General features: G+C 47.9%; 1 protein-coding gene across 13 annotated transcripts in view; it reads left to right on the forward strand.

The window, feature by feature from the left end:
• The window catches only part of SOX5 (SRY-box transcription factor 5), a 909709-nt gene that overhangs the window by 839603 nt on the left and 44237 nt on the right, over nt 1–25869 (forward strand). For all 13 annotated transcript variants that reach the window (XM_077340178.1, XM_077340177.1, XM_077340179.1 and 10 more), the window contains one exon: nt 1615–1787. In XM_077340178.1, coding sequence (XP_077196293.1) covers nt 1615–1787 — 173 coding nt within the window. The remainder of the gene's footprint in view (nt 1–1614; nt 1788–25869) is intronic.

Consider the following 25869-nt stretch of genomic DNA (forward strand, 5'->3'; position numbering starts at 1 on the left):
ATGGAGAGGATGGAGAGGATGGATGGATGAATGGATGGATCCTGGATTATACCTTTTCCTAACTCTCTCCCTGTTTCTTCTTCTTCCTCTTTAACACTGATCATCATCATCACGTCTGGTGTCAGAGGGCGAAATTCAGCAGGACTTCCTTTTGCCTGTTTCGGTTGCCTTCAGTTTAGTTACATTCTCAAGGATCAAGCAGTACAGATATTGTCTAAAAAGATAGTTTAGGGAAAGGTTTGTGTGGGGACAGTCTTCTGATGTGTCAGTGCATAGAACAAATGCAGTCAGGCCCACAGGCAGAACACTCAAGTTGCCAGCAGTGTCCCGTGTTCAAATCCCAGGTCTGCCACAGAAATGGAAGGAAGGCCCGCCACCCTGACAGTCCGATCTCGATACGTAAAATAGGAATGCCAGTCGCCTCTAACACGAGACAGGAAATAAGTCGAGTGTGATTAATTGTTCTTTTTTGGAAACAGTACATAATTTATTAGTATGATTTGGCGGAGGGAGGGGGGAGGGAAAGCATATTTAACATCCTTGAACTTTAAATAGCCTTGCAATAACTCTCAAGATGCTAATATTTACTTTCTTCTTTTGAAGGAATGGAGGGACGAAAACTGAGGAAATGTATACAAAATTGAACAGAATCGTTCATCCCTAGTCAGAATCTGCCCCAACCTAAATAGCCCAGGCTAGGCTGACCTTGTTAGACCTCAGAAGGTTAAAAAGGTCAGCCCTGGTTAGTACGTGGATGGGGGAACCATCCAGCAAGTGGGCTATAGCTCAGTGGAATTGACTTTGCTTGGCATGCAGAAGGTCCCAGGTTCAATCCTTCAGATAAGAAGAAGATGGAGAATGGGTTTTTATACCCCACTTTGCTCTACCCGAAGGAGCCTCAAAGTGGCTTACATTTGCCTTCCCTTTCCTCTCCCCACAACAGACACCCTTAGAGGGAGGTGAGGCTGAGAGAGCCCTGATATTACTGAAGAAGAGTTGGTTCTTATATGCCACTTTTCTCTACCCAAAGGAGTCTCAAAGCGGCTTACAATCACCTTGCCTTTCCTCTCCCCACAACAGACACCCTGTGAGGGAGGGGAGGCTGAGAGAGCCTTGATATTACTACTCGATAAGAACAGCTCTATCAGGACTGTGTCGAGCCCAAGGTCACCCAGCTGGCTGCACGTGGAGGAGGAGTGGGGAATCAAACCTGGCTCTCCAGATTAGAAGCCGCCACTCTTAACCACTGCACCCCCCTGACCATCACCTGAGATTCTGGAGAGCCATGGTCCGTCTGAGTAGCCAGTACTGACCTTGATGGACCCGATTCAGTAGGAGGCAGAGTCACGTGAAGTTCAGCATCACGACCCAGAGGCAAGCCGTGTCAAACCACCTCTGTTCACCTCTTGCCCTGAAAACCACATTAGGGGTTGACGTAAATCAACTGCGACTTGATGGCAGGAAAAAGACAGAGAGACGTAGCAGCCAAAACATACACAGCTGATGAGGTGGTGCTGCATCTGGCACGCTGAACCATTTGATGCCAATAGCCGGCAGCGTTCCCTGGTAACCCTGCTTCTGTTTGTGTCTCCTTCCCCTCTGCCCTCTTTCTAGATATCCTCTCCTCCATCACGTCGTCAGGTTACTTAAATGACCACGATGCTGTCACCAAGGCGATCCAGGAAGCCCGGCAGATGAAGGAGCAGCTACGGCGAGAACAGCAGGTGCTTGACGGAAAGGTGGCCGTCACAAACAACCTGGGCCTGAATAACTGCAGGGCGGACAAGGTCAGTGCCTGAGATTCCCACCTGATGGTTAGGAGTCCCCAACATGGTGTCTTGGGGCACAAGCACCTTTCCTGGTGCTCGCCAGATGTTTTTGTGAAGTGGGTGGGGCCACATGGGACTTCGGTCTAGTCAGGCATCTGATTGACCCTTGGCAACCTGATTGGCAGTCCATCTTTTAAACTGGTAGCTTAGGCAATAGCTGCTATCACAGCATAATTTTTTTTCACCTTAATTGTTCATTAATTTACAAGAAATATGCAAGATTTTTTTTAAAAATATGTTCATTTCAAACTGCATTCCATTAAAGAGAGCTTCTGCCTTAAATATTGAAGAGTTATGGTTAGAGTTATGCATACACCCCCCAGACATTTGTGATTGGCTCCACCTCTTGCAGTCCTCATTTTGTGCTTGGTTCCATCTCCTGTGGCAGCCATTTTGTGGTGGCACCCAGCGCTCTCTTTCAGTACCTTGAAAATATTAAGGGGTCCTGGCTCTAGGTAGATTGGCCCTTCCTCCTGACACTGGCTTCATTTAAGATTTGCCGTAGGCCAGAACAATCTTTTGCCAGTTTGGTGTGGTGGTTAGGAGTGAGTTTGGTGTGGCGGTGAGGAGTGCGGACTTCTCATCTGGCATGCTAGGTTCGATTCTGCACTCCCCCACATGCAACCAGCTGGGTGACCTTGGGCTCGCCACGGCACTGAGAAAGCTGTTCTGACCGGGCAGTGATATCAGGGCTCTCTCAGCCTCACCCACCCCACAGGGTGTCTGTTGTGGCGAGAGGAAAGGGAAGGTGACTGGAAGCCGCTTTGAGCCTCCTTTGGGTAGAGAAAAGTGGCATATAAGAACCAACTCTTCTTCTTCTTCAGTAATATCAGCGCTCTCTCAGCCCCTCCTCCCTCACAGGGTGTCTGTTGTGGGGAGAGGAAAGGGAAGCCGACTGTAAGCCGCTTTGAGCCTCCTTTGGGTAGGGAAAAGTGGCATATAAGAACCAACTCTTCTTCTTCTTTATTTGTTTGTTTGTTTATCATTTGATTTATTTCCCACCACTCCCAACAAGTGGCTTGTGGTAGATTACAACATCAACCCTCAAATACAACAAAAGCTCCAATAAAAATGCCATTAAAACAATATACAGCAATATATGATATATGATACATACAATACATGGCGGTAAAATTTCAACCATCCCCTCACAACCGACCGACTGCCAGCCGGACATCAGGGGGACAACATCTGCTGGTCACACCAATGTTGTTCAAATATGGTAGTGGAGCTTAGTTGTTATACTTACCAAATGAGATCTCAGTAGTGGCCATGTTTCCCAGGTATCACCCATCTAGGTACAGACTGGTCTTTTGGCATTTGTGACTGACTCCGCCTCTTGTAGCAGTCATGTGGCAGCCATTTTGTGGTTGTACTCACCACTTTCTTTCAGGGCACCAAAGGTACATGGTGGCTTGAAAAGACTGGGGGACCTTGCCTCTAGGTGAATTGACCCTTCCTCCTTGTGTCGGATTCATTTAAGTTTGGCTATAGCTCATAACATACTAATTGTTATACTCATTATGTGAGATGTCAGTAGTACCCATGTTTCCCAGATATCACCTGCCCAGGTCCAGACTCATCTGTTGGCATTTGTGATTGGCTCCATCTCCTGCAGCCGTCATTTTGTGCTTGGTTCCATCTCGTGTGGTGGCCATTTTGTGGCTTCCCACCGCTCTCTTTCAGTGCATCAAAGGCACATGATGACTTGAAAACGTTAGGGGACCCCTGCTCCAGGTGACTTGGCCCTGCTTCTTTGCATTGGATTCATCTGAGTTTTCCTTTAACTCAGAACATATTAGATTCTTGTCCAGGTGTGTAGTCACAGACATAGTGCCATCGCTGATAGACTATGGGGCTCTGAGGTTTGCGAGTCTGTGTATATTCAGTAGAATAGTGGACCAGATTATGTGAGATTTGGGTTCAGATCTCCTCCCTTTGCTGAAACTTGCTGGATGGCTTTGGGCCCATTACATTCTCTCGACCTAGCCTACCTCAGAGGTACCTGATGAAGGGAGCTTTGACTCTCACAACCTTATCCCTCCATCCAATTTTCTGTTGGTCTCTATGGTGCCACAGGATTTAAATCTAGCTGTTCTACCTGTGAGTGTGCTGCCAGGATCTCCCTGGAAGAGAGGTAGTTATATTGGAAGTGGGATCCGTACCAGAATGTGTATGGTTGCCTAATCCTGGTTTAGAGCTCCCTGGAGATTTGGGGAGGTGAACGTAGTTTGGTTAGGGGACCAACTAAGGATGATGTAGTTTGGTTAGGGGACCAACAGCAACAAGGTATAATGCCACAGGTAAGAAAATGGCTGCTTTGGAGTGTGGAATCCAGAGCATCATATCCAGTTGAGGTCCCTCCCATCCCCAAATCACCCCCTCCTAAGGCTCCACCCCTCCTTAAGTTCCATCACCTTAGGCTCCACCCCAAACCACCCCCTCCTAAGGCTCCAACCCCTCCTTAAGTTCCATCTACTTAGGCTCCACCTCGAACCACCCCCTCCTAAGGCTCCACCCCCTCCTTAAGTTCCATCTCCTTAGGCTCCATCCCTAACCACCCCCTCCTAAGGCTCCATCCCCTCCTTAAGTTCCATCTCCTTAGGCTCCACCTCAAACCACCCCCTCCTAAGGCTCCATCCCCTCCTTAAATTCCATCTCCCTGGGCTCCACCCCTAACCACCCCCTCCTGAGGCTCCACCTCCTCCTTAAATTCCATCACCTTAGGCTCCACCCCTAACCACCCCCTCCTAAGGCTCCACCCCTCCTTAAGTTCCATCTCCCTGGGCTCCACTCCAAACCACCCCTCCTGAGGCTCCACCTCCTCCTTAAATTCCATCTCCTTAGGCTCCACCCCAAACCACCCCCTCCTAAGGCTCCACCCCCTCCTTAAATTCCATCTCCTTAGGCTCCACCTCAAACCACCCCCTCCTAAGGCTCCACCCCTCCTTAAGTTCCATCTCCCTGGGCTCCACCCCAAACCACCCCTCCTAAGGCTCCACCCCCTCCTTAAATTACATCTCCTTAGGCTCCACCTCGAACCACCCCCTCCTAAGGCTCCACCCCCTCCTTAAGTTCCATCTCCCTGGGCTCCACCCCAAACCACCCCTCCTAAGGCTCCACCCCCTCCTTAAATTCCATCTCCTTAGGCTCCACCTCGAACCACCCCCTCCTAAGGCTCCACCCCCTCCTTAAGTTCCATCTCCCTGGGCTCCACCCCAAACCACCCCTCCTAAGGCTCCACCCCCTCCTTAAATTCCATCTCCTTAGGCTCCACCTCGAACCACCCCCTCCTAAGGCTCCACCCCCTCTTTAAATTCCATCTCCTTAGGCTCCACCTCAAAACACCCCCTCCTAAGGCTCCACCCCCTCCTTAAGTTCCATCTCTCTGGGCTCCACCCCAAACCACCCCTCCTAAGGCTCCACCCCCTCCTTAAGTTCCATCTCCCTGGGCTCCACCCCAAACCACCCCTCCTAAGGCTCCACCCCCTCCTTAAGTTCCATCTCCCTGGGCTCCACCCCAAACCACCCCTCCTAAGGCTCCACCCCCTCCTTAAATTCCATCTCCTTAGGCTCCACCTCGAACCACCCCCTCCTAAGGCTCCACCCCTCCTTAAGGTCCATCTCCCTGGGCTCCACCCCAAACCACCCCTCCTAAGGCTCCACCCCCTCCTTGAATTCCATCTCCTTAGGCTTCACCTCAAAACACCCCCTCCTAAGGCTCCACCCCTTCCTTAAGTTCCATTTCCCTGGGCTCCACCCCAAACCACCCCCTGCTAAGGCTCCATCCAGTCAGTGGAGCATAGTAATACAGAGTCCACTCTCAAAAGCAGGCATTTTCTCCAGGGGAAGTGGTCTCTTTAGTCCGGAGATGATCTATCATCCCAGGGTATCCTCAAGTGCCCCCCTGCAGGTTGGCATCCCTAATGGCAAAGCATCTCTGAATGTATCTTGCTATAAGTCAACTGTGACATGAAGGTATTTTCTGCCATCGACACAGGGATTTGTAGTCCTTTTATTACTGCGATGTTGTTGTTGTTTTTTAAATCATCATGTTTCGTTAATTGTTCTGTGATTTTGTTTGCATTTGGGGGTGGGGGGGGGTTGGTTTTCGTTTGGTAACCCACTGCAGGTCCTTCAGGAGAAAGACAGGCTCACCGTAATTTAAAATAACCAAATGGACGAATGTTCAAACCGGGTTCGCTTTATCCATGGACTAATTCGGGCTCAGTGTCGATTGTTTATTGGTGAGCTGAGGGACAGGCCGTTGTCCAGCCACAGAGCTGCATTGCCAAGTAAGGATCTGAACCGAGATCTAAAGCAGAAACCCAAGTCGGCATAAAGTTCTATTGGTGACAACCCTTATCGGAAAGACTGGGGTTTTTTTTTACAGCATTTATTTGCTGCCTACATTACGGCTGCACACTGCTGCCTTCTCGGAGAACAGCAGCATAATCAGCAAGTGTCGCACTTCCCAGGGGTTTTCTTTCTCTCTCCCTTTTGAACCTCCCCCACGAATTTTCGCACTCCCGGTTTCCTCTCTCCCTTGCTGAGCGTGAGAACAGACTCTCTGCTGCCTTTCTCTGCCATGCTGATAGCACTGGAAGTCGAGGTTGGCGGCTGGGCCGGGGACCGTTCTTGAAAGAACTTCAATACGGCTCTCTTTTGCATCAGCTGGTTTTCGAGCTACCTGTGCCTCCTTGGAACGACCAATTAAATAACGGATGACTCCCACGCAACACGAAAGCTTGCCTGACCCTCCTTGCAGAAAATATCGTGAGCCAAACTGTAGTGTCCGCAAGGATTCACACTTCCGTACTTATTCCTCGGCGGAATCTGAGCAACGGGGAACGCAAAGTTAGATTGCAGTGGAATCCGGAGGTGGACTAAGCTCAGGCTTTCTCAACCAGGGTATTGTGAAACCCTGGGGCTTCTTGAGGACCCTAGAAGGGTTTCCTAAATGGGTGGGAGTTAATTGATTTTTATAATTTTTTTGAATGTGTTAAACATTTATTCGGTGATATGACCATATCTGTGTACACGCTCACCCAGAGCCGCTCCCCCTTCCCTCCAGGCCCATCACTGGCCATTTGGGGAGAGGGGGCAGGTTGCCTGCCCCCAGTCCCCAAATGGCCAATGATGGGCCTGGAAAGGAGGGGAAGGGGAGGAGCTCTGGCAGGTTGCCTGCCCCCTCTCCCCAAATGGCCAATGATGGGCCTGGAGGGGAGGGGAAGGGGAGGAGCTCTTTCAGGTTGCCTGCCCCCAGTCCCCAAATGGCCAATGATGGGCCTGGAGGGGAGGGGAAGGGGAGGAGCTCTTTCAGGTTGCCTGCCCCCAGTCCCCAAATGGCCAATGATGGGCCTGGAGGGGAGGGGAAGGGGAGGAGCTCTTTCAGGTTGCCTGCCCCCAGTCCCCAAATGGCCAATGATGGGCCTGGAGGGGAGGGGAAGGGGAGGAGCTCTTTCAGGTTGCCTGCCCCCAGTCCCCAAATGGCCAATGATGGGCCTGGAGGGGAGGGGAAGGGGAGGAGCTCTTTCAGGTTGCCTGCCCCCTCTCCCCAAATGGCCAATGATGGGCCTTGAGGGGAGGAGAAGGGGAGGAGCTCTTTCAGGTTGCCTGCCCCCTCTCCCCAAATGGCCAATGATGGGCCTGGAGGGGAGGGGAAGGGGAGGAGCTCTTTCAGGTTGCCTGCCCCCTCTCCCCAAATGGCCAATGATGGGCCTTGAGGGGATGGGAAGGGGGGGGGCTCTGGGTGGGTGTGTCCACGGCTATGCTTCCTCACCATCTCCTGCACAATCGCACCACTTCCGAGGTTTCTCAAAGCCTGAAGAATGTTTCAGGGGGTCTTCAGCGGTAGAAAAGTTGAGAAAGGCTGCTTTGGCAGATGTTTTGAGCAGGAAGGCCAGAATCCCATATTGTTTCCAGCCTCAATTATTTGCCTGGTAGAACAACTCTGTCCTGCAGGCTCTGCAGAACTGTCCTGGGTCCCACAAGGCACTGAGTCCAGAAGGCAAAGCGTTCCTCCAGACCACAATCAGGACTGGATAAGGCCTGCCAAACGTCTCGAAGACAGGCTGCAGAAGGGGGCCTGTGAAGTAGATACCAGCAAGGTGGTCCCACTATGATACTACATGGCCACCACATACTTATGTTCTTACTAGAGCGCTTGTATGGTAGAGCAGGGGTAGTCAACCTGTGGTCCTCCAGATGTCCATGGACTACAATTCCCATGAGCCCCTGCCAGCAAATGCTGGCAGGGGCTCATTGGAATTGTAGTCCATGGACATCTGGAGGACCACAGGTTGACTACCCCTGTGGTAGAGGACACTGTTCAGCAGCAGCACACATAAGAAAGAACTTTGGTCCTGTCCCTTGCTAAGGATTGTATGTTTTGGGTCAGGTTTGTTAAGAGAAATTCTCTTGATTCCTCAATACCCTATTTTACCCTGAAATCCAACAATGTATTTCCTTTCCTCTTGTTAGGCATCTGTTAGGCATTCTAATCAATTCCACTTGGATCCAATAGAGTTTTGAAGAGAGGAGGGGCAGCAAGGGAGGATCCGCAGAATTTCAGAATGCCACTCTGCAGATGCTCAGAGGCAAGCTGTTTCTTCCCAGCCCTTCCTGCTCTCCTGTTAGGTTAACACTCTTTGGTGTGTAACACAAATCAGCTGCAAGGACTGAAGTTACAAAAGGTGGCATTGATTTTTCTGCTCAAGGAAGAGAAATCCATGTTTTACAACAGAAAAAAGAGAGAGAATAAGGAGAATCAATGGCTGTATTTTTAAAAAGTAAATGTTGGAGAAATAAATTCCCTTGCCTGTGATAACACTCCCAGGAAAGCCCTGTGCCTGAGACCCTGGAGAGCTTGGAGGACAGACCTTATGCCTGTCAAAATTCTACATTACATTTTTATCCTGCTTTTTCTTCAAGGATCTCCAGACCACCTACATGGTTTCCTTGTGACAACCCTGTAAGGTTGGCTACTCCGGGAGATGCCAGCTTCACCTAAGTTCACTAGTGACTGCCATGAGCAAAGAACCTTCTCTGTTATATGATGTTATATGTAGACCGCCCAGAGCTATATGGAAGGGCGGTATATAAATCTAAAACAAATAAATAATAAATAAATAAATAAATGAGATGTTACTCTACATGTGGGACAGCTGCTGGAGAGGCAGGCGGACCTTGAGTTGTGATGTCACGGCATCCTTCATTTGCATACTCCGTTTCATTGGCTGCTGATGGCGCGAGGGGTCAAGGAAGTGCAGAATGCTGTGATGTCATAGCATGGAGAAGTCCAACGAGATGACGCAGCAGACCTTCTGGTGTCAATTGTTGACCGTAGCACATGGATTTACTCTAGCATCTTGTCTGGCCATAATTATCAGTAATCTACCCCCTCAACCATATCTTCGATTAGTGGGAAAGGTTCCTAGAGGAGAAAGTGCAGTTCCTGTATCAAGGTATCTCTTGTTTTGAAATATATATGTGCAATGTGACCCATTGGAGGAGGATCAATTTCATGGGGGTGGGTGCCCATCCCCATTATTGCTCCTTCCTGCTCCACTCCAAATAAATGCTGTAAATAACTCCCCCCACCCCACAAGATCACTTGTGAATGACCCCCCCCCACAAGTGCAAAATATGGGGAAATTGCCATAATTTCAAGCCTTTTCCAGAGAAGACTATGAATTGAAAAGATATAGTTGGCGTAATAGATGACTATCGCTACATACTAATCTGTTTTCAAAGAATGAGGATGGGGGGGGCTTTTTGAGGGGGGGAGCAAGAATGGGGGGGGGGAGAATAAGTGTTGATGGCAATTCCAATTGAAGAAGCCCCGAAAGGAGAAGAACGAGGAGGAGGGGGGGGCACCACACAGGAAGAAACTGGAATGTCAGGTACAAGCCGAAGTGATCGCCCGCAACAAAGGAATTTATATTCAAATATTTAAGCATTCTTGAAAGGATGCTCGGAGCAGAAATCCTTTTTTTCCCCTGCTCCCCATGTAGAAATGACTTTAACACTCAGCCAGATGCTAATGCAAAGTGACTCAAGCTATTCCTTGCAAGCATAGCTAAATTGCTGTTATTTGTTAAGCGCATTGAATTCAGCTGTGGATACAGCAGTGGGTTGCATTCAGAAAGCATCTGTACCTTTCCGCTCTCCTTCCCTCCCCGCGCTCGGTTTTCCTCCCTTTAATCCTCCAAAGCAGAGACGAGTCTACCTATCTCTCTCCCTCGGTCTCTCTTTCTCTCTCTTCCTCCCTCGCCCCCCCCCCACCTCCCCCTCTGCTAGCTGGGAATTGTCAAGTGACAACCGACCCAATCCTTTTGGACAGGAGCCCTTCATCCCGCCTCGGATAGACTTGCAAGGCGGGGGCCTTGCGGTTGGGAATCAGGGAGCCCATTAAAAGCACTTTGATGCTATGGAAATTCATCTTCATGAAGCAGGGCAGGCCCCAAAACAGCCTGCTGGTTTAGCTGTGGTTACAGATCAGTCATTCTCTTCGGAGGGCAGTAATTGTGCTGACGGCTTGTGCAGCAAAGGGAAGTGCATAAAATAATCCAGGGCCCTCCGCCGTGGCACTGCGAGTTAATCTTCTTTAATACAGATCAGCTGTTGTTCTAACACATGACTTTGCGCCGGGGCCCCGGTGACGGCCGTCTTGATTAAGTAACGGGAGAGGCGGCCCTCATCTGGGTTCACTTTAAGGCGGCTGCTTTTTTCGACTGTCAGCCCCCATCTCCTCCCCTGTCTTCCCCTGCTCGGTTTTGTCCCTTCATCTCCGGGTTGAGGGGGGAAAGGAGGAAGGGGGTAGGGGAGATCTCCTTTCAAGGGTTAGGAGCAGAGCGGGGTTGGACAGACTTGCTGCTGAATTCCCTCCAGAGTAAAAAAGAATAAGAAGAAATCAAGGTGCAACTGGGGGGGGGGGCTGTTTTGGGTGAAAGCATCCGAGGAATGTGGGGGTCAAGCAAACACAGATTCAGTAGGGGGTCGTGTGTGGGAGAAAGGGTAGGTATCCCAGTTTACGAGCCTCAGAAAACCCAGATGTAGGGGGCTGAACGGCTGCTGGTGCCTTCCTTTCCCCAGTGTTCATGGAGCTTAAATATGCAAAGGGGGAGCAAAGCACCACCTGCTTAAAGAGTGGTTTTTATTGAGAAGGGAAACAACTACGGAAAGAAGGGAGGTGAGAGAGAGTCCTAACACCTTAAATGACTAATTGATGCTCTGGAGGCAATCCAGGAGGAAGTAGACTCAGAGAAGGGGGAAGTCTTCAATTGAGACAATCAGGAGGAAGTTGCATGTAGAACAGTGCTGGCTAGATATCAGGGAAATTTTTCACAGTCAAGAGTATTTGAGCAGTGGAATTGGCTGCCTGGAAAGGTATTGAGCTCCTCCTTACTGGCTGTCTTCAAGCAGCAGCTGGACAGATCCTTCTCCTGGATGCTCTGGGCTGAGCCTGCCTTGAGCAGGGGGTGGGACTAGATAGCCTGGATGGCCCCTTCCCACTCTAAGATTCTAGGAGTCTAGTTCAGCAGTGGAATGGGCTGCCTAAGGAGGTGGGGAGCTCCCCCGCACTGGCCGTCTTCAAGAAGCGGCTGGACAGATGCTTATCCTGGATGCTTGAGGCTGATCCTGCATTGAGCAGGGGGTGGGACTAGACGGCCTGGATGGCCCCTTCCAACTCTAGGATTCTGCGATTCTGTATCAAAATACCAGGAAGTTCTTAATATAAATGTGCTAACTACATATCCCCTCCGATGTCTAATGTTAAATCATAGCCTCATTGCTTTTCCTGCTTCCTCCTCTCATGCTCACCCAGCAGTCAACTCTTCCCTTACCTGGAACCCTGTCTTTGGCTTTTCCTCCTTCTCTTTCCCAAGCAGGCTCAGCCTGGGGAAGAGATGGCCCAATTCCATGGCACCTGCTGCCAGGCTGGGTCCAGGAGCACAGTGGGTAACCCACAAGGACTTGCATGGGCACCTCATTTTGCCTCCATTCATTCATTCATTCATTCATTCATTCATTCATTCATTCATTCATTCATTCATTCATTCAGCTCCCTCACTGCAACGTCTCAGAGTGGGGAACATAGAACAGAGAGAACCAAAAGTGCATTAACATTTGCAGCCGTTTGAAACAAAGAGATATAACAGTCATAAGTAACCAGTGAATAGCATGTAACAATAAGCAGCATATAAGTAACCAATGAATAGCATGTAACAATAAGCAGCTTATAAGTAACCAGTGAATAGCATGTAACAATAAGCAGCATATAACAGGGTTTCAGCGTTAAACTTTGTGGGTGATTGGGCAGATCGTGGGGTCCTCAATGCTAGTCTTATCCAAAAGCCTGGCGGAAGAGCTCTGTTTTGCAGGCTCTCCGGAACTGTTTGAGTTCCGATAGGATCTTCTTGGGGAGCTCATTCCGCCAGGCTGGAGCCACAGATTAGGACTTTCTGCCTCCTGAAGTAGTCGAACTACCCTGATTGGAATTTTCCCCCCTAATATATAGCCGGTACCATTCTACGTGTAGTTTAAACCCATTACTGTGGGTCCTACCCTCTGCTGCCAACAGGAACTCTTCCCTCCTCTGTGACAACCTTTCAGAGACTTCAAGAGAGCCATCGTGTCTCCTCTCCACCTCCTCTTCTCCAGGCTGAACATTCCCACGTCCCTCAGCCTTTCCTCACAGGGCTTGGTCCCCAAGCCCTGGATCATAGAAACACAGAATCAAAGAGTTGGAAGGGGCCATCCAGGCCATCTAGTCCAACCCCCTGCTATACGCAGGATCAGCCCAAAGTATCCTAAAGCATCCAAGAAAAGTGTGCATCCAACCTTTGCTTGAAGACTGCCAGTGAGGGGGAGCTCACCACCTCCTTAGGCAGCCCATTCCACTGCTGAACTACTCTGACTGTGAAAAAATTTTTCCTGATATCTAGCCTATATCATTGTACTTGTAGTTTAAACCCATTACTGTGCGTCCTCTCCTCTGTAGGATCATTCTTGTCACTCTCCTCTGCCCCCTCTCCATTTTTTTCCACGAAGTGAGACCACCAGAACTGCACTGAGTACTCCAAGTGCTGTCTGACTAATGTGACATACAGCGGAACGATGGCATCTGGTGATTTTTGATGTGATGCCTCTGTTGACACTGCCCAAAGGCTGCATTCGCCTTCTTAATTGCCACATCACATTGTCTGCTTGTATTTAGCTTACAGTCCACAGGTACCCCAAGATCTCATTCTGGAGATTTGGGGAAGGGGCCCAGGGAAGACAGGGACCTCAGTGGGGTGCAATGCCATAGAACAGGGATGGCCAAAATGTGGCTCTCCAGATGTTCATGGACTACAGTTACCATGATCCTCTGCCAACATGGCCAGTTGGCAGGGGCTCATGGTAACTTGTCCATCGATATCTGGAGAGCCACAGTTTGGCTATCCCTCTGCTGTAGAGACCACCCTCCAAATCCATTTCTTCCAGTGGAACTGTGCTGTATAATTCTGTAGATTTGCTGTAATTCCAGGGGATTCCCAAGTCCCACTTAGAAGCTGGCATCCCTGTATTCACACCATAGTTATTGACATCGATGTGCTACTTAAGGTCATACCTGGGGGGGGGGGTTATAGCCAAGGTATCTGGGGCTATCTTCAGCTTGGTGTAGTGATTAGGAGTGCGGACTTCTAATCTGGAGAGCCGGGTTTGATTCCCTGCTCCCCCACATGGAGCCAGCGGGGTGACCTTGGGCTCGCCAAAGCACTGATAAAGCTGTCCTGACCGAGCAGGAATATCTGGGCTCTCTCAGCCTCACCCACCTCACAGGGTGTCTGTTGTGGGGAGAGGAAAGGGAAGGCAAAGGTAAGCCGCTTTGAGGCTCCTTCGAGTAGAGAAAAGCGGCGTATAAGAACCAACTCTTCTTCTTCTTCTTCAGTAATCTCAGGGCTCTCTCAGCCTCCCCTCCCTCACAGGGTGTCTGTTGTGGGGAGAGGAAAGGGAAGGCAAAGGTAAGCCGCTTTGAGGCTCCTTCGAGTAGAGAAAAGCGGCATATAAGAACCAACTCTTCTTCTTCTTCTTCAGTAATCTCAGGGCTCTCTCAGCCTCCCCTCCCTCACAGGGTGACTGTTGTGGGGAGAGGAAAGGGAAGGCAAATGTAAGCCACTTTGAGACTCTTTTGAGTAGAGAAAAGCGGCATATAAGAACCAACTCTTCTTCTTCTTCAGTAATATCAGGGCTCTCTCAGCCTCAACTCCCTCCCAGGGTGACTGTTGTGGGGAGAGGAAAGGGAAGGCAAATGTAAGCCACTTTGAGACTCTTTTGAGTAGAGAAAAGCGGCATATAAGAACCAACTCTTCTTCTTCTTCGATTGTCCATGGCCAGCTGGGAAATAATTCCTTTCCAGGGAAGAACGAATAAATAAAACTTAAATTTCCCCCAAGCTCTGTGCACCAGGCAGAATCGGGTAGGGAAAATCTTTTCATTTTATATGCACACACACACAAGCACATAATAAATGCAGCTTGGATTGAAACCTGTTTTAATTGAAGAGGCCATAAAACCGTATTTTTTTAAAATGTCTTTACTTTTCTTGGAAGAGTTTCAGCCAGAGAGAGAAACATGTGCATGTGCGTGGTGTGTGTTTTTCTGGTTTCTTGGAAACCTGGGGACACAGCCTGATTTATAATTGTCACCTCCAGTTAATTATAACTTGATACTTGCTGTAGCTCAACAACAATAACTTTTTTTTTTTGTCGGAGAAAAGAAAAAGTCTTGCTCTAATAGTGCGGATTGTCATCCAGAGAGAACAACGTTTAGGGCACCATTACAAATACGTAACCTTGTCCTTTATATAGTCAAGAATCACCTATTTTTCCATACCATTTATAAAGACTTCTAAGCAATTCAGAAGTTAGTACATAGTCAAGGCTGCATAGACTCAGTGCTTTAGAGGGGGAGGGGGCCAGGATTGTACATATGTGCATAGATTCCCTTCATTTCCAGCAACTGGGAAGGGGGAAATGAACCTCATTGCTTGCTGATCATTAGAAAGTATTTGCTTCCTTCTTAGTTATGTGACTCCACAGTTATTATCCAGGTTTTGTGCTCATAAGGACTGGAAACTTTGTTTTTCTCTCTTCAAAATGCTTTGGTTCTCCAGCTATTGAATTCTGTAGCTCTCTCAGCCTTACCTCCCTCACAGGGTATCTGTTGTGGGGAGAGGGAAGGGAAGGCGAATGTAAGCCGCTTTGAGATTCCTTCTGGGAGAGAAAAGCGGCATAGAACAACCAACTCTTCTTCTTCTTCAGTAATATCAGGGCTCTCTCAGCCTCACCCACCTCACAGGGTGTCTGTTGTGGGGAGAGGAAAGGGAAGGCGAATGTAAGCTGCTTGGAGACTCCTTCGGGTAGAGAAACGCAGCATATAAGAACCAACTCTTCTTCTTCTTCAGTAATATCAGGGCTCTCTCAGCCTCACCCACCTCACAGGGTGTCTGTTGTGGGGAGAGGAAAGGGAAGGCAATTGTAAGCTGCTTTGAGACTCCTTCGGGTAGAGAAACGCAGCATATAAGAACCAACTCTTCTTCTTCTTCAGTAATATCAGGGCTCTCTCAGCCTCACTCACCTCACAGGGTGTCTGTGGTGGGGAGAGGAAAGGGGAGGCGAATGTAAGCCGCTTTGAGACTCCTTCGGGTAGAGAAAAACAGCATATAATTCTTCTTCTTCAGTAATCTCAGGGCTCTCTCAGCATTTTCTGGCAGGGGCTCATGGGAATTGTAGTTCATGGACATCTAGAGGGCCATAGTTTGCTTACCCCTAGAGTCTTTCCAGCTTTGGCGTAAGCGCAAGTCCAGCTTGTTAATCTTTTAATTAACAAATTATGGCCCTACGTGGAAAATTACAACTGCACCTTCCGTATTTTCCCTGAGGCAGATTGGTCTGTGATATGTTCAAAGTCAGTCCCCCCCCCCCCCCAGTTTTCTTCTCTTTCTTGTTTGATAATCAAAGACCCACATCTAAAGAAGATTCTCTAACTTCAATAGAAACTGCGCAGTATCTCCTCCCACCAAGCGGTGCCCAGGGCACAGGCTGCACCCGCCATACCCAAGAAACTCCACTGTTTTTTGAAAATGGCCAGCAGAACGTTAGAGACCAGGCAGAGTTATTTAGGATTTAATAAATCTCAAGAAGGCACAACCTTTTGCCTATTGGTTTCGTTTGCTTTGAGTGTTTTCAAAGAGTCAAAGCTGTCTTCATCAGACACCTCCGAGTAGAATTGGAGATGTGACTCCTTTGATCTTATCCAGAAGGTGGGAAGGGTGTGAATAATGCCCATAAAGGCTGCAAAGGAACACTATATCTTGTAATAAGAATTGTAATAAAAGTGAATGAGTGGTTTCTCAGTGGAACAGGCTTCCTCGGGAGGTGGTGGGTTCTCCATCTTTGGAGGTTTTTAAACAGAGGTTGGATAGCCATTGGACAGAGAGGCTGATTCTGTGAAGGTTCAAGGGCAGGGGTAGTCAAACTACGGCCCTCCAGATGTCCATGAACTACAATTCCCATGAGCCCCTGCCAGCGAATGCAAGGGGGTTCAAGGGGGTGGCAGGTGACAGGGGATGAGTGATAGGGTTGTGAGTGTCCTGCGTAGTACAGCAGGTTTCCTGGCAGGGGCTCATGGGAATTGTAGTCCATGAACATCTGGAGGACCACAGGTTGACTACCCCTGGACTAGATGACCCAGGAGGTCCCTTCCAACTCTATGATTCTATGATTCCCCAAACAGACCCATTTTTTAAAAAGAAAACCACCCTCTTCTGCATTTGTATTGCTGGTGTTTTGGTGCATCCATTCCTTAAAAAAGAGCCTCTTGTGGCGCAGAGTGGTAAGGCAGCCGTCTGAAAGCTTTGCCCATGAGGCTGGGAGTTCAATCCCAGCAGCCGGCTCAAGGTTGACTCAGCCTTCCATCCTTCCGAGGTCGGTAAAATGAGTACCCAGCTTGCTGGGGGGTAAACGGTAATGACTGGGGAAGGCACTGGCAAACCACCCCGTATTGAGTCTGCCATGAAAATGCTAGAGGGCGTCACCCCAAGGGTCAGACATGACCCGGTGCTTGCACAGGGGATACCTTTACCTTTACCTTTACCTTTATTCCCCAAAAGGACTTCTGCCACTGCAACTGAAGCTCCATCAATGACAACAGTTTACTGAATATGTTCCCCAAAGAGCATTTTGATCCAGTAACACCCACCAGCTCAGGATCCCTGACCCTAAAGAAGTACATCTGGCCTTGATCAGAGCCAGGGCTTTGTTGCCCCTGTCTCCTGCTTGGTGGAATGAGCTCCTCAAGGAGATCAGGGCCCTGACGGAACTCACTAAGTTCCACAGGGCCTGCAAGACAGAGCTCTTCCGCCAGGCTTGTGGTTAAGGCCACTCTCTCCCTCGACTCTTCACCTCCTCATTTTAACAACAATGCTAATAATTATTCACATGGCTGCTGACAGCTGCTTTAATTATTATTTTAAAATTTGCTGATTATTGTTTTTATCGTTAAAATGTAAGCCTGACCTCTTGTTCGCCACCCCGAGGCAGCAAGTCCAAGAGGGCGGTATATAAATTGATTTATAAATTAATAAAATAAATTGACACACAGAAACCCCGGCTTTTTGTGGGGAGGGCAAAGAAGCAAATGCTCCAAGCAGCTTCCTTTCCCACTCCTCTCTCCATCCATCCTTCTGTTCCGTCCCCCTTTAATGCAACACCGGCCTCAAAATGACAATGACCAATGTTGACTTAATGTGGATGTTTAAGGGGGGGGAGGGAGCATGTCAGGCTTAGCCAGTTACAAATGGCAGGAAATGTACCGGGTGGCAACCCTGTGATAATTTTACATCGGTCATCCTCTCCTGATGCCTCTCCGGCTGTCTGATGGATGGGGAAGAGTTGCATTAACCCTCAAGATGCTGGAGTGGCATCGACAAAAGAGGTGATTTGGTCAGTGGGAAATAAGGAAAAGGGGGATGTTAAGACTGCTGGGCATACCTGAAGAAGTGAGCTGTGACTCCCAAGTATGCGTATCCTGCTGCACAGTCATTCATTCATTCATTCATTCATGCATTCATTCATTCATTCATTCATTCATTCATTCATTCATTCATTCATTCATTCATTCATTCATTCATTTGCATTTCTAAACCACCGCTATGGAATCCATCATCTTGCTCCAGTTTACAGGATTCATAAAATACAATTGAAAGAGTTAAAAACAATTAAAATCAGCTACAGATTATTATTATTATTATTATTATTATTATTATTATTATTATTATTATTATTATTATTATTATTATTATTATTATTATTATTATTATCAGTACAAAAATGCCAGGTCTCATTGGCTAGGCCAGTTGGTGAACTTGCTTCTAGGTGTTTATTATCCTTCTCATGTGTTGAAGGCAAGAGAGAATGACGAGCTGGCTACACTGCAGCAAGGGAAGCCCCTTGACGTTCAAGTCTGAGCTGGCCTCAACAGTAAGCCTGGTGGAAGAGCTCCATCTTGCAGGCCCTGCGGAATTATGCTAGTTCCATCAGGGCCCTGATGTTCTCTTGGAGCTTGCTCCACCAGGCAGGGGCAAAGGCAGAGAAAGCCCTGGCCCTGGTCAAGGCCAGTGAGACTTCTTTGGGGCCAGGGGCTGCCAGACAGTTTGCAGTCACTGAGCAAAGATCCTTCTGGGGGACATATTCAGAGAGATGCCATTAGCCTTTAAGGAGCTTCTGGACTCTCGCTCTTTTCAACTGGATGTATGCCATTTTGTCTTTAAAGGGTCTCTTTTCATGAGAGATTCCCCCCTCCCTTAATCTTGGCCAGGCCATGCTCCATGATTAGTGGAATAAATTTATTGTTATCTACTCATGAATCATCACAGTCAGATATTTGACTGGCTGAAGGTGTTCTGCAGTTCAGAACCTAGCCAAGTTCTTAGGAAATGAAGGTGTATCTTCACAGGACGCTTGCTGCTCCAAACCACATGGTCTTCTGGATTTATTGATTGATTTATTCATTGCCCAGAATGTCCAGGTCTTTCTTGAGACTTCCAGTTACTGCTCCAAGGGCTCAAGTGACAACTGGCCCAGTGGTAAACTTCTTTTCCCAGAGGTGTTTTCAGATAAGCAACTGCTGTCACACAGTAGATTGAGTTTGAGGCTGGATCTGGGAAGAGCTAGGTTGTTCTGCCACAAATCTTGCTGAGTAACCTTGGGCTGGTCACCATCTCTCAGCATAACCTACCTCCCTGGCCCGTGCAAGACTCACCTGGCCTCAACCAGGGCCAGGGCCTTCTTGGTTCTGGCCCCTACTTAGTGGAATGATCTTCTGAAAGAACTAAGGGCCCTGTTGGAACGATCCCCATTCCGCACGGCCTGTAAGACAGAGCTCTTCTGCCAGGTGTTTGGTTGAGACAAGGGCAAGAAAGATCTTGTTGGGCCCCTCTTTTAAGCACATGTCTTGAGACATTAGGCTCATATGGGTCTGTTGAGTCAGGAATCTTGAGGGATGGATTGGCTTTTGCTTTTAGAAGCTTTATGTTATCGTATTATTGTGCTACTGCATTTTATTGTATTTTACTCTGCTGTAAAGTGCTACGAGCCAGGTGGTCCAAGAGCATCGGTTAATAAACGTAATGAATAAATTAAATAAATAAACAGGGTCATTGTGAGGGTGAAAGGCAGAACAGAGAAGCTTTGCGGACAATCAGGATAAACCGTACTAAATAAATGAGCCTGCTTTGGATGTTTGCTCCTTTTCATGGTGAAGAGGAGGGGGTTCGTGAGAGGATAAGGTAAATAAAATCTAAGAAAGTGTGGTAAAGAAAATCTAAGAAAGTTAGGACACATTTAGGCTTCCTCTGCCTTTCTCAGAAATTGTTCTCAAGCATGAGCTTCTAAATAAGTCTAGAACTATGTTTACAAACCCAGTGACCATATAAGTAAACGTGGAAAAACCTGAGGATTGTCCCCCTTTTTATCAGCAATTTCCGGGGTGTTTGATATCAGCACAAGCCTTTTCCTTCAAAAATGTCACTCTTCTTCTCTTCCTGAAGTTGTGAATCCTCCTTAGTCATTAATGACTGAACAGGGCACAGGAGCCAAATTAAGGTGAAAGCGTGGAAGAGAAAATTCTAATCTGCTTTGCATTAATGCTATCATCCACAGTGACCCGAATGGCTTGGCTTGCAAAAATGCATCTACAAGATACAGGCATTCATCACTGTTAGGGTAGTAAGGTTGCCAACCTCCAGGTGATGATTGAAGATCTTCTGCTATTATGAGTCTGCTCTCCAAGTGTCAGAGATCATATGGAGAAAATGGCCACTTTGGAAGGTGGACTCTATGGCACTGAACACCACTCAGGTCCATCCTCCTCAGGTTCTAACCCACACATTTCCAGGTACCCTATAGGGTAGCCCGCTCCAGGTTGGGAAAGTCCTGGAGATTTGTAGGTAGAGCCCAGGGAGCCAGCTTGGTGCCACATGCAGCCAGCTTGGTGACCGTGGGCTCTGCCACAGCACTGAGAAAGCTGTTCTGACCGAGCAGGAATATCAGGGCTCTCTTAGCCTCATCCACCTCACAGGATATCTGTTGTGGGGAGAGGAAAGGGAAGGCGATTGTAAGCCACTTTGAGACTCCTTCAGGTAGAGAAAAGCAGCATAGAAGAACCAACTCTTCTTCTTCTCCAAACTGGCCATTTTCTCCTAGGAAATTGATTGCAATTAAAGGAGATATGTAGGCCCCAACTGTAGATTGACAACCCTAAGTTCATGCTCAAATGTTGACCACTCAGTAGGCCTAACCAGCAGCTTCCCTGTGACCCCTCACATCAAAGAGGCAGAAAAAAAGGGCCCAACATATCTGAGGGACTGTCTATCTCCTTATGCCCCCTGCAGAGCACTTCACTCTGCCAGAACTAATAAGTTCGCGATCCCTGGCCCACATGAAGAGCAACTGGCCTTAACCAAGGTCAGGGCCTCCTTGGTCCTGGCTCCCACTTGGTGGAATATGTTCCCGGAAGAGCTGATCTTGCGTTGAGGAGGGGGTTGGACTAGATGACCTGCATGGGCCCTTCCAACTCTATGATTCTATGATTCTAAGAGCTGAGGGCCCTGTCAGAGCTGACATAGTTCAGCAGGGCCGGCAAGATGGAGCTCTTCTGCCAGGCATTTGGTTGAGGCCAGGGCAACGAAGCTCTTGGGGTCCCTACCCTGGATAGACAAATATTTAGTCATCTTATTTATCTTCAGCCATCTCCCTCAATGCATGGGGTCAGGTGGGAGGGGGTTGGCTTGGGAAGGGGTATAAATTTTTACTGGGAGTAAACTGTTTCTGCTGCCTTTACTCATTGGTTTTATTGTATCTAATGTACCTCGTTGTATTTTTATGGTTTTTTATCACTTGTAAACTGCCACGAGCCAGCTAGTCCAGGAACAGTGGAAAATAAATCAACAACAACAACAACAATATCATTCTTCCCCCCCCCCCCACGTATTGTTTCGTGGTCCTCTTTGTTAAGAAACAGCAACAAAAGAATAATGAAAATTGCCATTGATTTGATACAATATCAAGATTGGACTCCCCCCCCCCCCCCCAAGCCTTAAACATTTTGATTTGTTTTGATCTTAAAGCTTACTCTGAGAGCTGGAGGGTGGGGGTGGGTTGTTTTTTTCTTTTTGTTTTTGCCATTTGGTTCTTAGCATTTCTGTGTATTTATGTCCTCTGCATTTAATGGCCACATGCCTTGTTTTCACAGATGGTCAGCGAAAGATTTCCCCCCCCCCTCCTCCCTCTCTTTCATTGTGGCTTGCTTTTCGGTTTCGCTATATTTGTCACATTGCCACAGCCTGCAGCTAGTGAGTGCCCACGCATGGTAGGGATTGATTATCAGATGAATTTGGGTTTTCTTCTCACCCTCCTCTCAATTTTCAAATATATGGTTCCTTTTCTTTCTTTCTTTTTTTGCAAAGGAAAAAAGATTCATCCCACACACACACACACACACACACACACACACATACACACACGCACACCTTGACCTTTCTCCAAAATTATGACCCTGTAACATGAGTACAATGGTGTGCGATTGTTCTTTTTTTCCTACCACATGAAAAGAGGTAAAGCAGAGCTGGTATATTAAGGAGCCCAGCTCTTAATTTTTAACAAGGTTTTATTACATCAGGACGCTACTGAATTTTCCCTCCTCCAAATTTCTTCCCAGAATCTGGAGTTCGGAATTCCCTGACCTCGATTCTAAAAATATTCCATTTGGTATGAAACACTGTTTGCTGAAAGGTTGCTGCAGTTTTTGGTTCCCTTTTTATTGATTTACAAGACTTGCCATCTGCTTTTCTCCTGACCGAAGGAAACCCAAGGTGGCTTTACATTGAGGCCATACAGATCTACTAATTTGCTTCCAGGCACAACATAAGGTGCAGATGATAAAACCTTTTATGAGCTCAGACCAGGGTGATAAAAGAGTATTCCTAACATGCAAAACACTCATTCATATACACACAGAGAGCTCTCACCATTTCTAAGACACCCCCTTCTTTCTGCCTTTCCTAGAGTGTTTTCTGAGGTAAACCAGGCTAGGCTTTCTGAGGTAAAAAGTGTTTTCTGAGGTAAAGTGGGCAAAGCTTTCTGAGGTAAAAAGTGTTTTCTGAGGTAAAGTGGGCAAAGCTTTCTGAGGTAAAAAGTGTTTTCTGAGGCAAAGTGGGCAAAGCTTTCTGAGGTAAAAATTGTTTTCTGAGGCAAAGTGGGCAAAGCTTTCTGAGGTAAAAAGTGTTTTCTGAGGTAAATGGGCAAGGCTTTCTGAAGTTAAAACAAAAATTAGTTATGGCTTTCTGAGGTAAAGAAGGAGGGAATGGGTCTTGCTTTGTCATGGTGCCTAAATGATAGAGCCCTGCTCCCATTGCTAGTTTGTCTGGTGCCACCTCTCTTGACTTTGAGATATCTACTTAGTCTGATTAGAGCAGGGATTTGCAACCAGAGCTCTGAAGGGGCTTTGTGGCCTTTCCTATCCTGCCTTAATGGACTCAGACACAACTTGGGGAACGAGCCACTTTTATTGCTCCCCTTCCCCTCCTCCTGAGCATGAGTGAGGTCTCTTGTGGTTCCTGCTCCTGGAAGGGGGCAGAGATTGCACACCTACTCCCAACTTAAATGTCTTCTGTCTCTCCCTTGTAGTCTATGTGGCCAGGCTACCGCTCCAGAGAACTGAGCACATGGTCCAATGCACTGTGATGGATTCTAATCAACATGCTCCAAGGATCCCCGCTGTGGGATCCAATCATGTTTAAATCCGGTTGCAATTATTCCAGTGCAATGATTCCAGTGCCTGTGAGTCACTGACCCACAAGATCCACCACGGATCTAACATCCCCCCTCCCCCAGTCTTCTTGCATGTTAACACGGGTGGTGATATCATATCCGGTGACGTCACTTCCAAGGGAGGTATGGCCAGGTGACATCACTTCCGGGGCTCCTGAAAGCCTGAAAAATTATTTCAGGGGCTCCTCCACGGTCAAAAGGTTGGAAAAGGCTGGGTTTGAGAGATGTTTACCCTAGAAAGAGCACGACCATCTCTTAGAATATATTTCTCCCACCTCAACTTTCCTGGACCACGGCTAAGCGATAACACAGATTTTTGCGATTGTACAGATTCTCCCTGTGTGTTTTGCTTCCGTTCTACAGAAGTACCATTAGATGTTGCTAGAATTTAAGTACCCGGGTGGTCTGCGTCCCCCACCCCACCCCCCCAACACATTGTTGTGCCGTTCAGACCAAGAGATTTGAAACAGAAACAAATGACAGCAAGGGGAGGGTTAGGCTTCCCTCGTTTCTCAAGCTGTCGGTCTGACACCTTCTGCCATCAGTCTGATGGCATTGAATGGCAGGCGACATCCAGCTTCCGCAGAAGGAAACCTGCCAGGCCTAGGAACGCGATCACACCCTTCCCTTTATTTCCACAGATCTTTCTTGCCTGCCTGCAGTCTAGCATCGCATTTTTGGGATTCGTCCACAAAAACGGGGCTGCAGCTTTTGCAGTGTGGATCATGTATGTCTGTTATCTGCAGGTGGCCTGGTTGCTCATCATGTCCCCCCCCCCCCAATTCAAATGCTCACGCCCCTTTCACATGCTTTCTGTGGTCTTTCTTGCTCTCCTTCTAGCTGTACTTCATATATCTTGTCTGTATATCTATCTGCTTACCTACCTGCCAATTTCGCAGTCTATTTCTTATCTATCGGTATTTATTTATTTGGATTTTTATACCACCCATTATTTACAGCTTTGGGCAGTATGCTTGTCTATCTATCTGTCTGGGTCAATCTGTCTCTTTATCTGTCTATCTTACCTATCTGTCTGTCTGCCTGCTTGCCAGTTTGTCTATCTCAGTAACACAATCCCGTTCTGAATTGTGGTTGGATCTAGGCTAACTTGCAAATGTCTACCGATTTCCCCTTGCGGTCGTGGTTATGAGTGGCAGACTTCAATCCAGATAATGGGGTTTGATTCCCCACTCCTTCACATACAGCCAGCTGGGTGACCTTGGACCAGTCTCAGTTCTCAGTCTCAGCCTCCCCTCCCTCACAGGTTGTCTGTTGTGGGAAGAGGAAGGGAAGGCGATTGTAAGCTGCTTTGAGACACTTGAGGCCTGCTGAGTAACCTTGGGTTACTCACAGTTGAGGCATCTTCGGGTTATAAAAAGAGTTATAAAAACCAACCCTTCCTCAACTTTTCTTCAGCTTTGTGCACCCAAACCGCCATGTCATTCCTTGGGATCCCCTACCTTCCAAGATCCACTAATGGTGGAGATCAGTGTGCTTAAGTGGATGGAGAAAGGCAGGGAAGTTTCATTCTGCCCCTGGTAAAAATTGAGCATGACTCAAACCTCAAATACGAGTTTCTGCAGTTTCTTTCATCAGACATCAGCCAGCCTTTTGCTCATCTTACTTTTTGCACAGAGACATCTTGTCCATCTCTGGGCAGAAGGAAACTTGTTCTCTCTTCCTCTCCTAGGCGATGGCTGACCCGCTGATTTATCGGCCTGTGGTCAAGGATTCAGGGCAGCTTACATGGGTCTTAAGCCACTACACTGTACTGACTCTCAATCCATTCTTTGGGAGGGAATGGTCCAGGTGATGGTTGTCCAATCAAACAGGTCAATAGTCGTCTCTGTAGTAATTGCACAGCCCCCCCTCTTGCAAAATTTCACATATGCAAGAAAACCAGCAAGTCAGATGTAAACCCAACCAACACTTCAGACTTAAAAGTTTTCATCGTGTATTTCTAACACAATAGGCAAGATGCTAGATGAGTAGCTATCAATAGAAACCGCCACTGGTGAGGTGCCACCACAGAGAAGGCCCTTCTATATTAGCCACCCTCTATTCCTCTGAGAAGTGTGTCTAGTCAAGGCTATGGTCTTCCCAGTTGCAATGTATGGCTGTGAAAGATGGACCATAAGGAAGGCCGAGCATCAAAGAATTGAGGCTTTTAAACTCTGGTGCTGGAGAAGACTCTTGCGAGTCCCTTGGACTGCAAGGCGAACAAACCGGTCAGTCCTAGAGGAGATCAGCCCGGACTGCTCCTTAGAAGGCCAGATCCTGAAGATGAAACTCAAACACTTTGGCCACCTCATGAGAAGGAAGGACTCCCTGGAGAAGAGCCTAATGCTGGGAGCGATTGAGGGCAAAAGAAGAAGGGGGCGACAGAGAATGAGGTGGATGGATGGAGTCACTGAAGCAGTCGGTGCAAATTTAAATGGACTTTGAGGAATGGTAGAGGACAGGAAGGCCTGGAGGATCATTGTCCATGGGGTCGCGATGGGTCGGACATGACTTTGCACCTAACAACATTCCTCCGAGGCATCTACTAATGATACAGTGGTGTCCACTGGTTTAGATGACTCTGAAACAGGATTAGACTGAATTTGGCTCTTTGATTTGCCAGCCTATGGCTATTCTGAGCACTAATATGGTGCCGTTACCTG

Source organism: Paroedura picta, chromosome 5, assembly GCF_049243985.1.
Source record: "Paroedura picta isolate Pp20150507F chromosome 5, Ppicta_v3.0, whole genome shotgun sequence".
In the NCBI taxonomy this organism is placed as follows: domain Eukaryota; kingdom Metazoa; phylum Chordata; class Lepidosauria; order Squamata; family Gekkonidae; genus Paroedura; species Paroedura picta.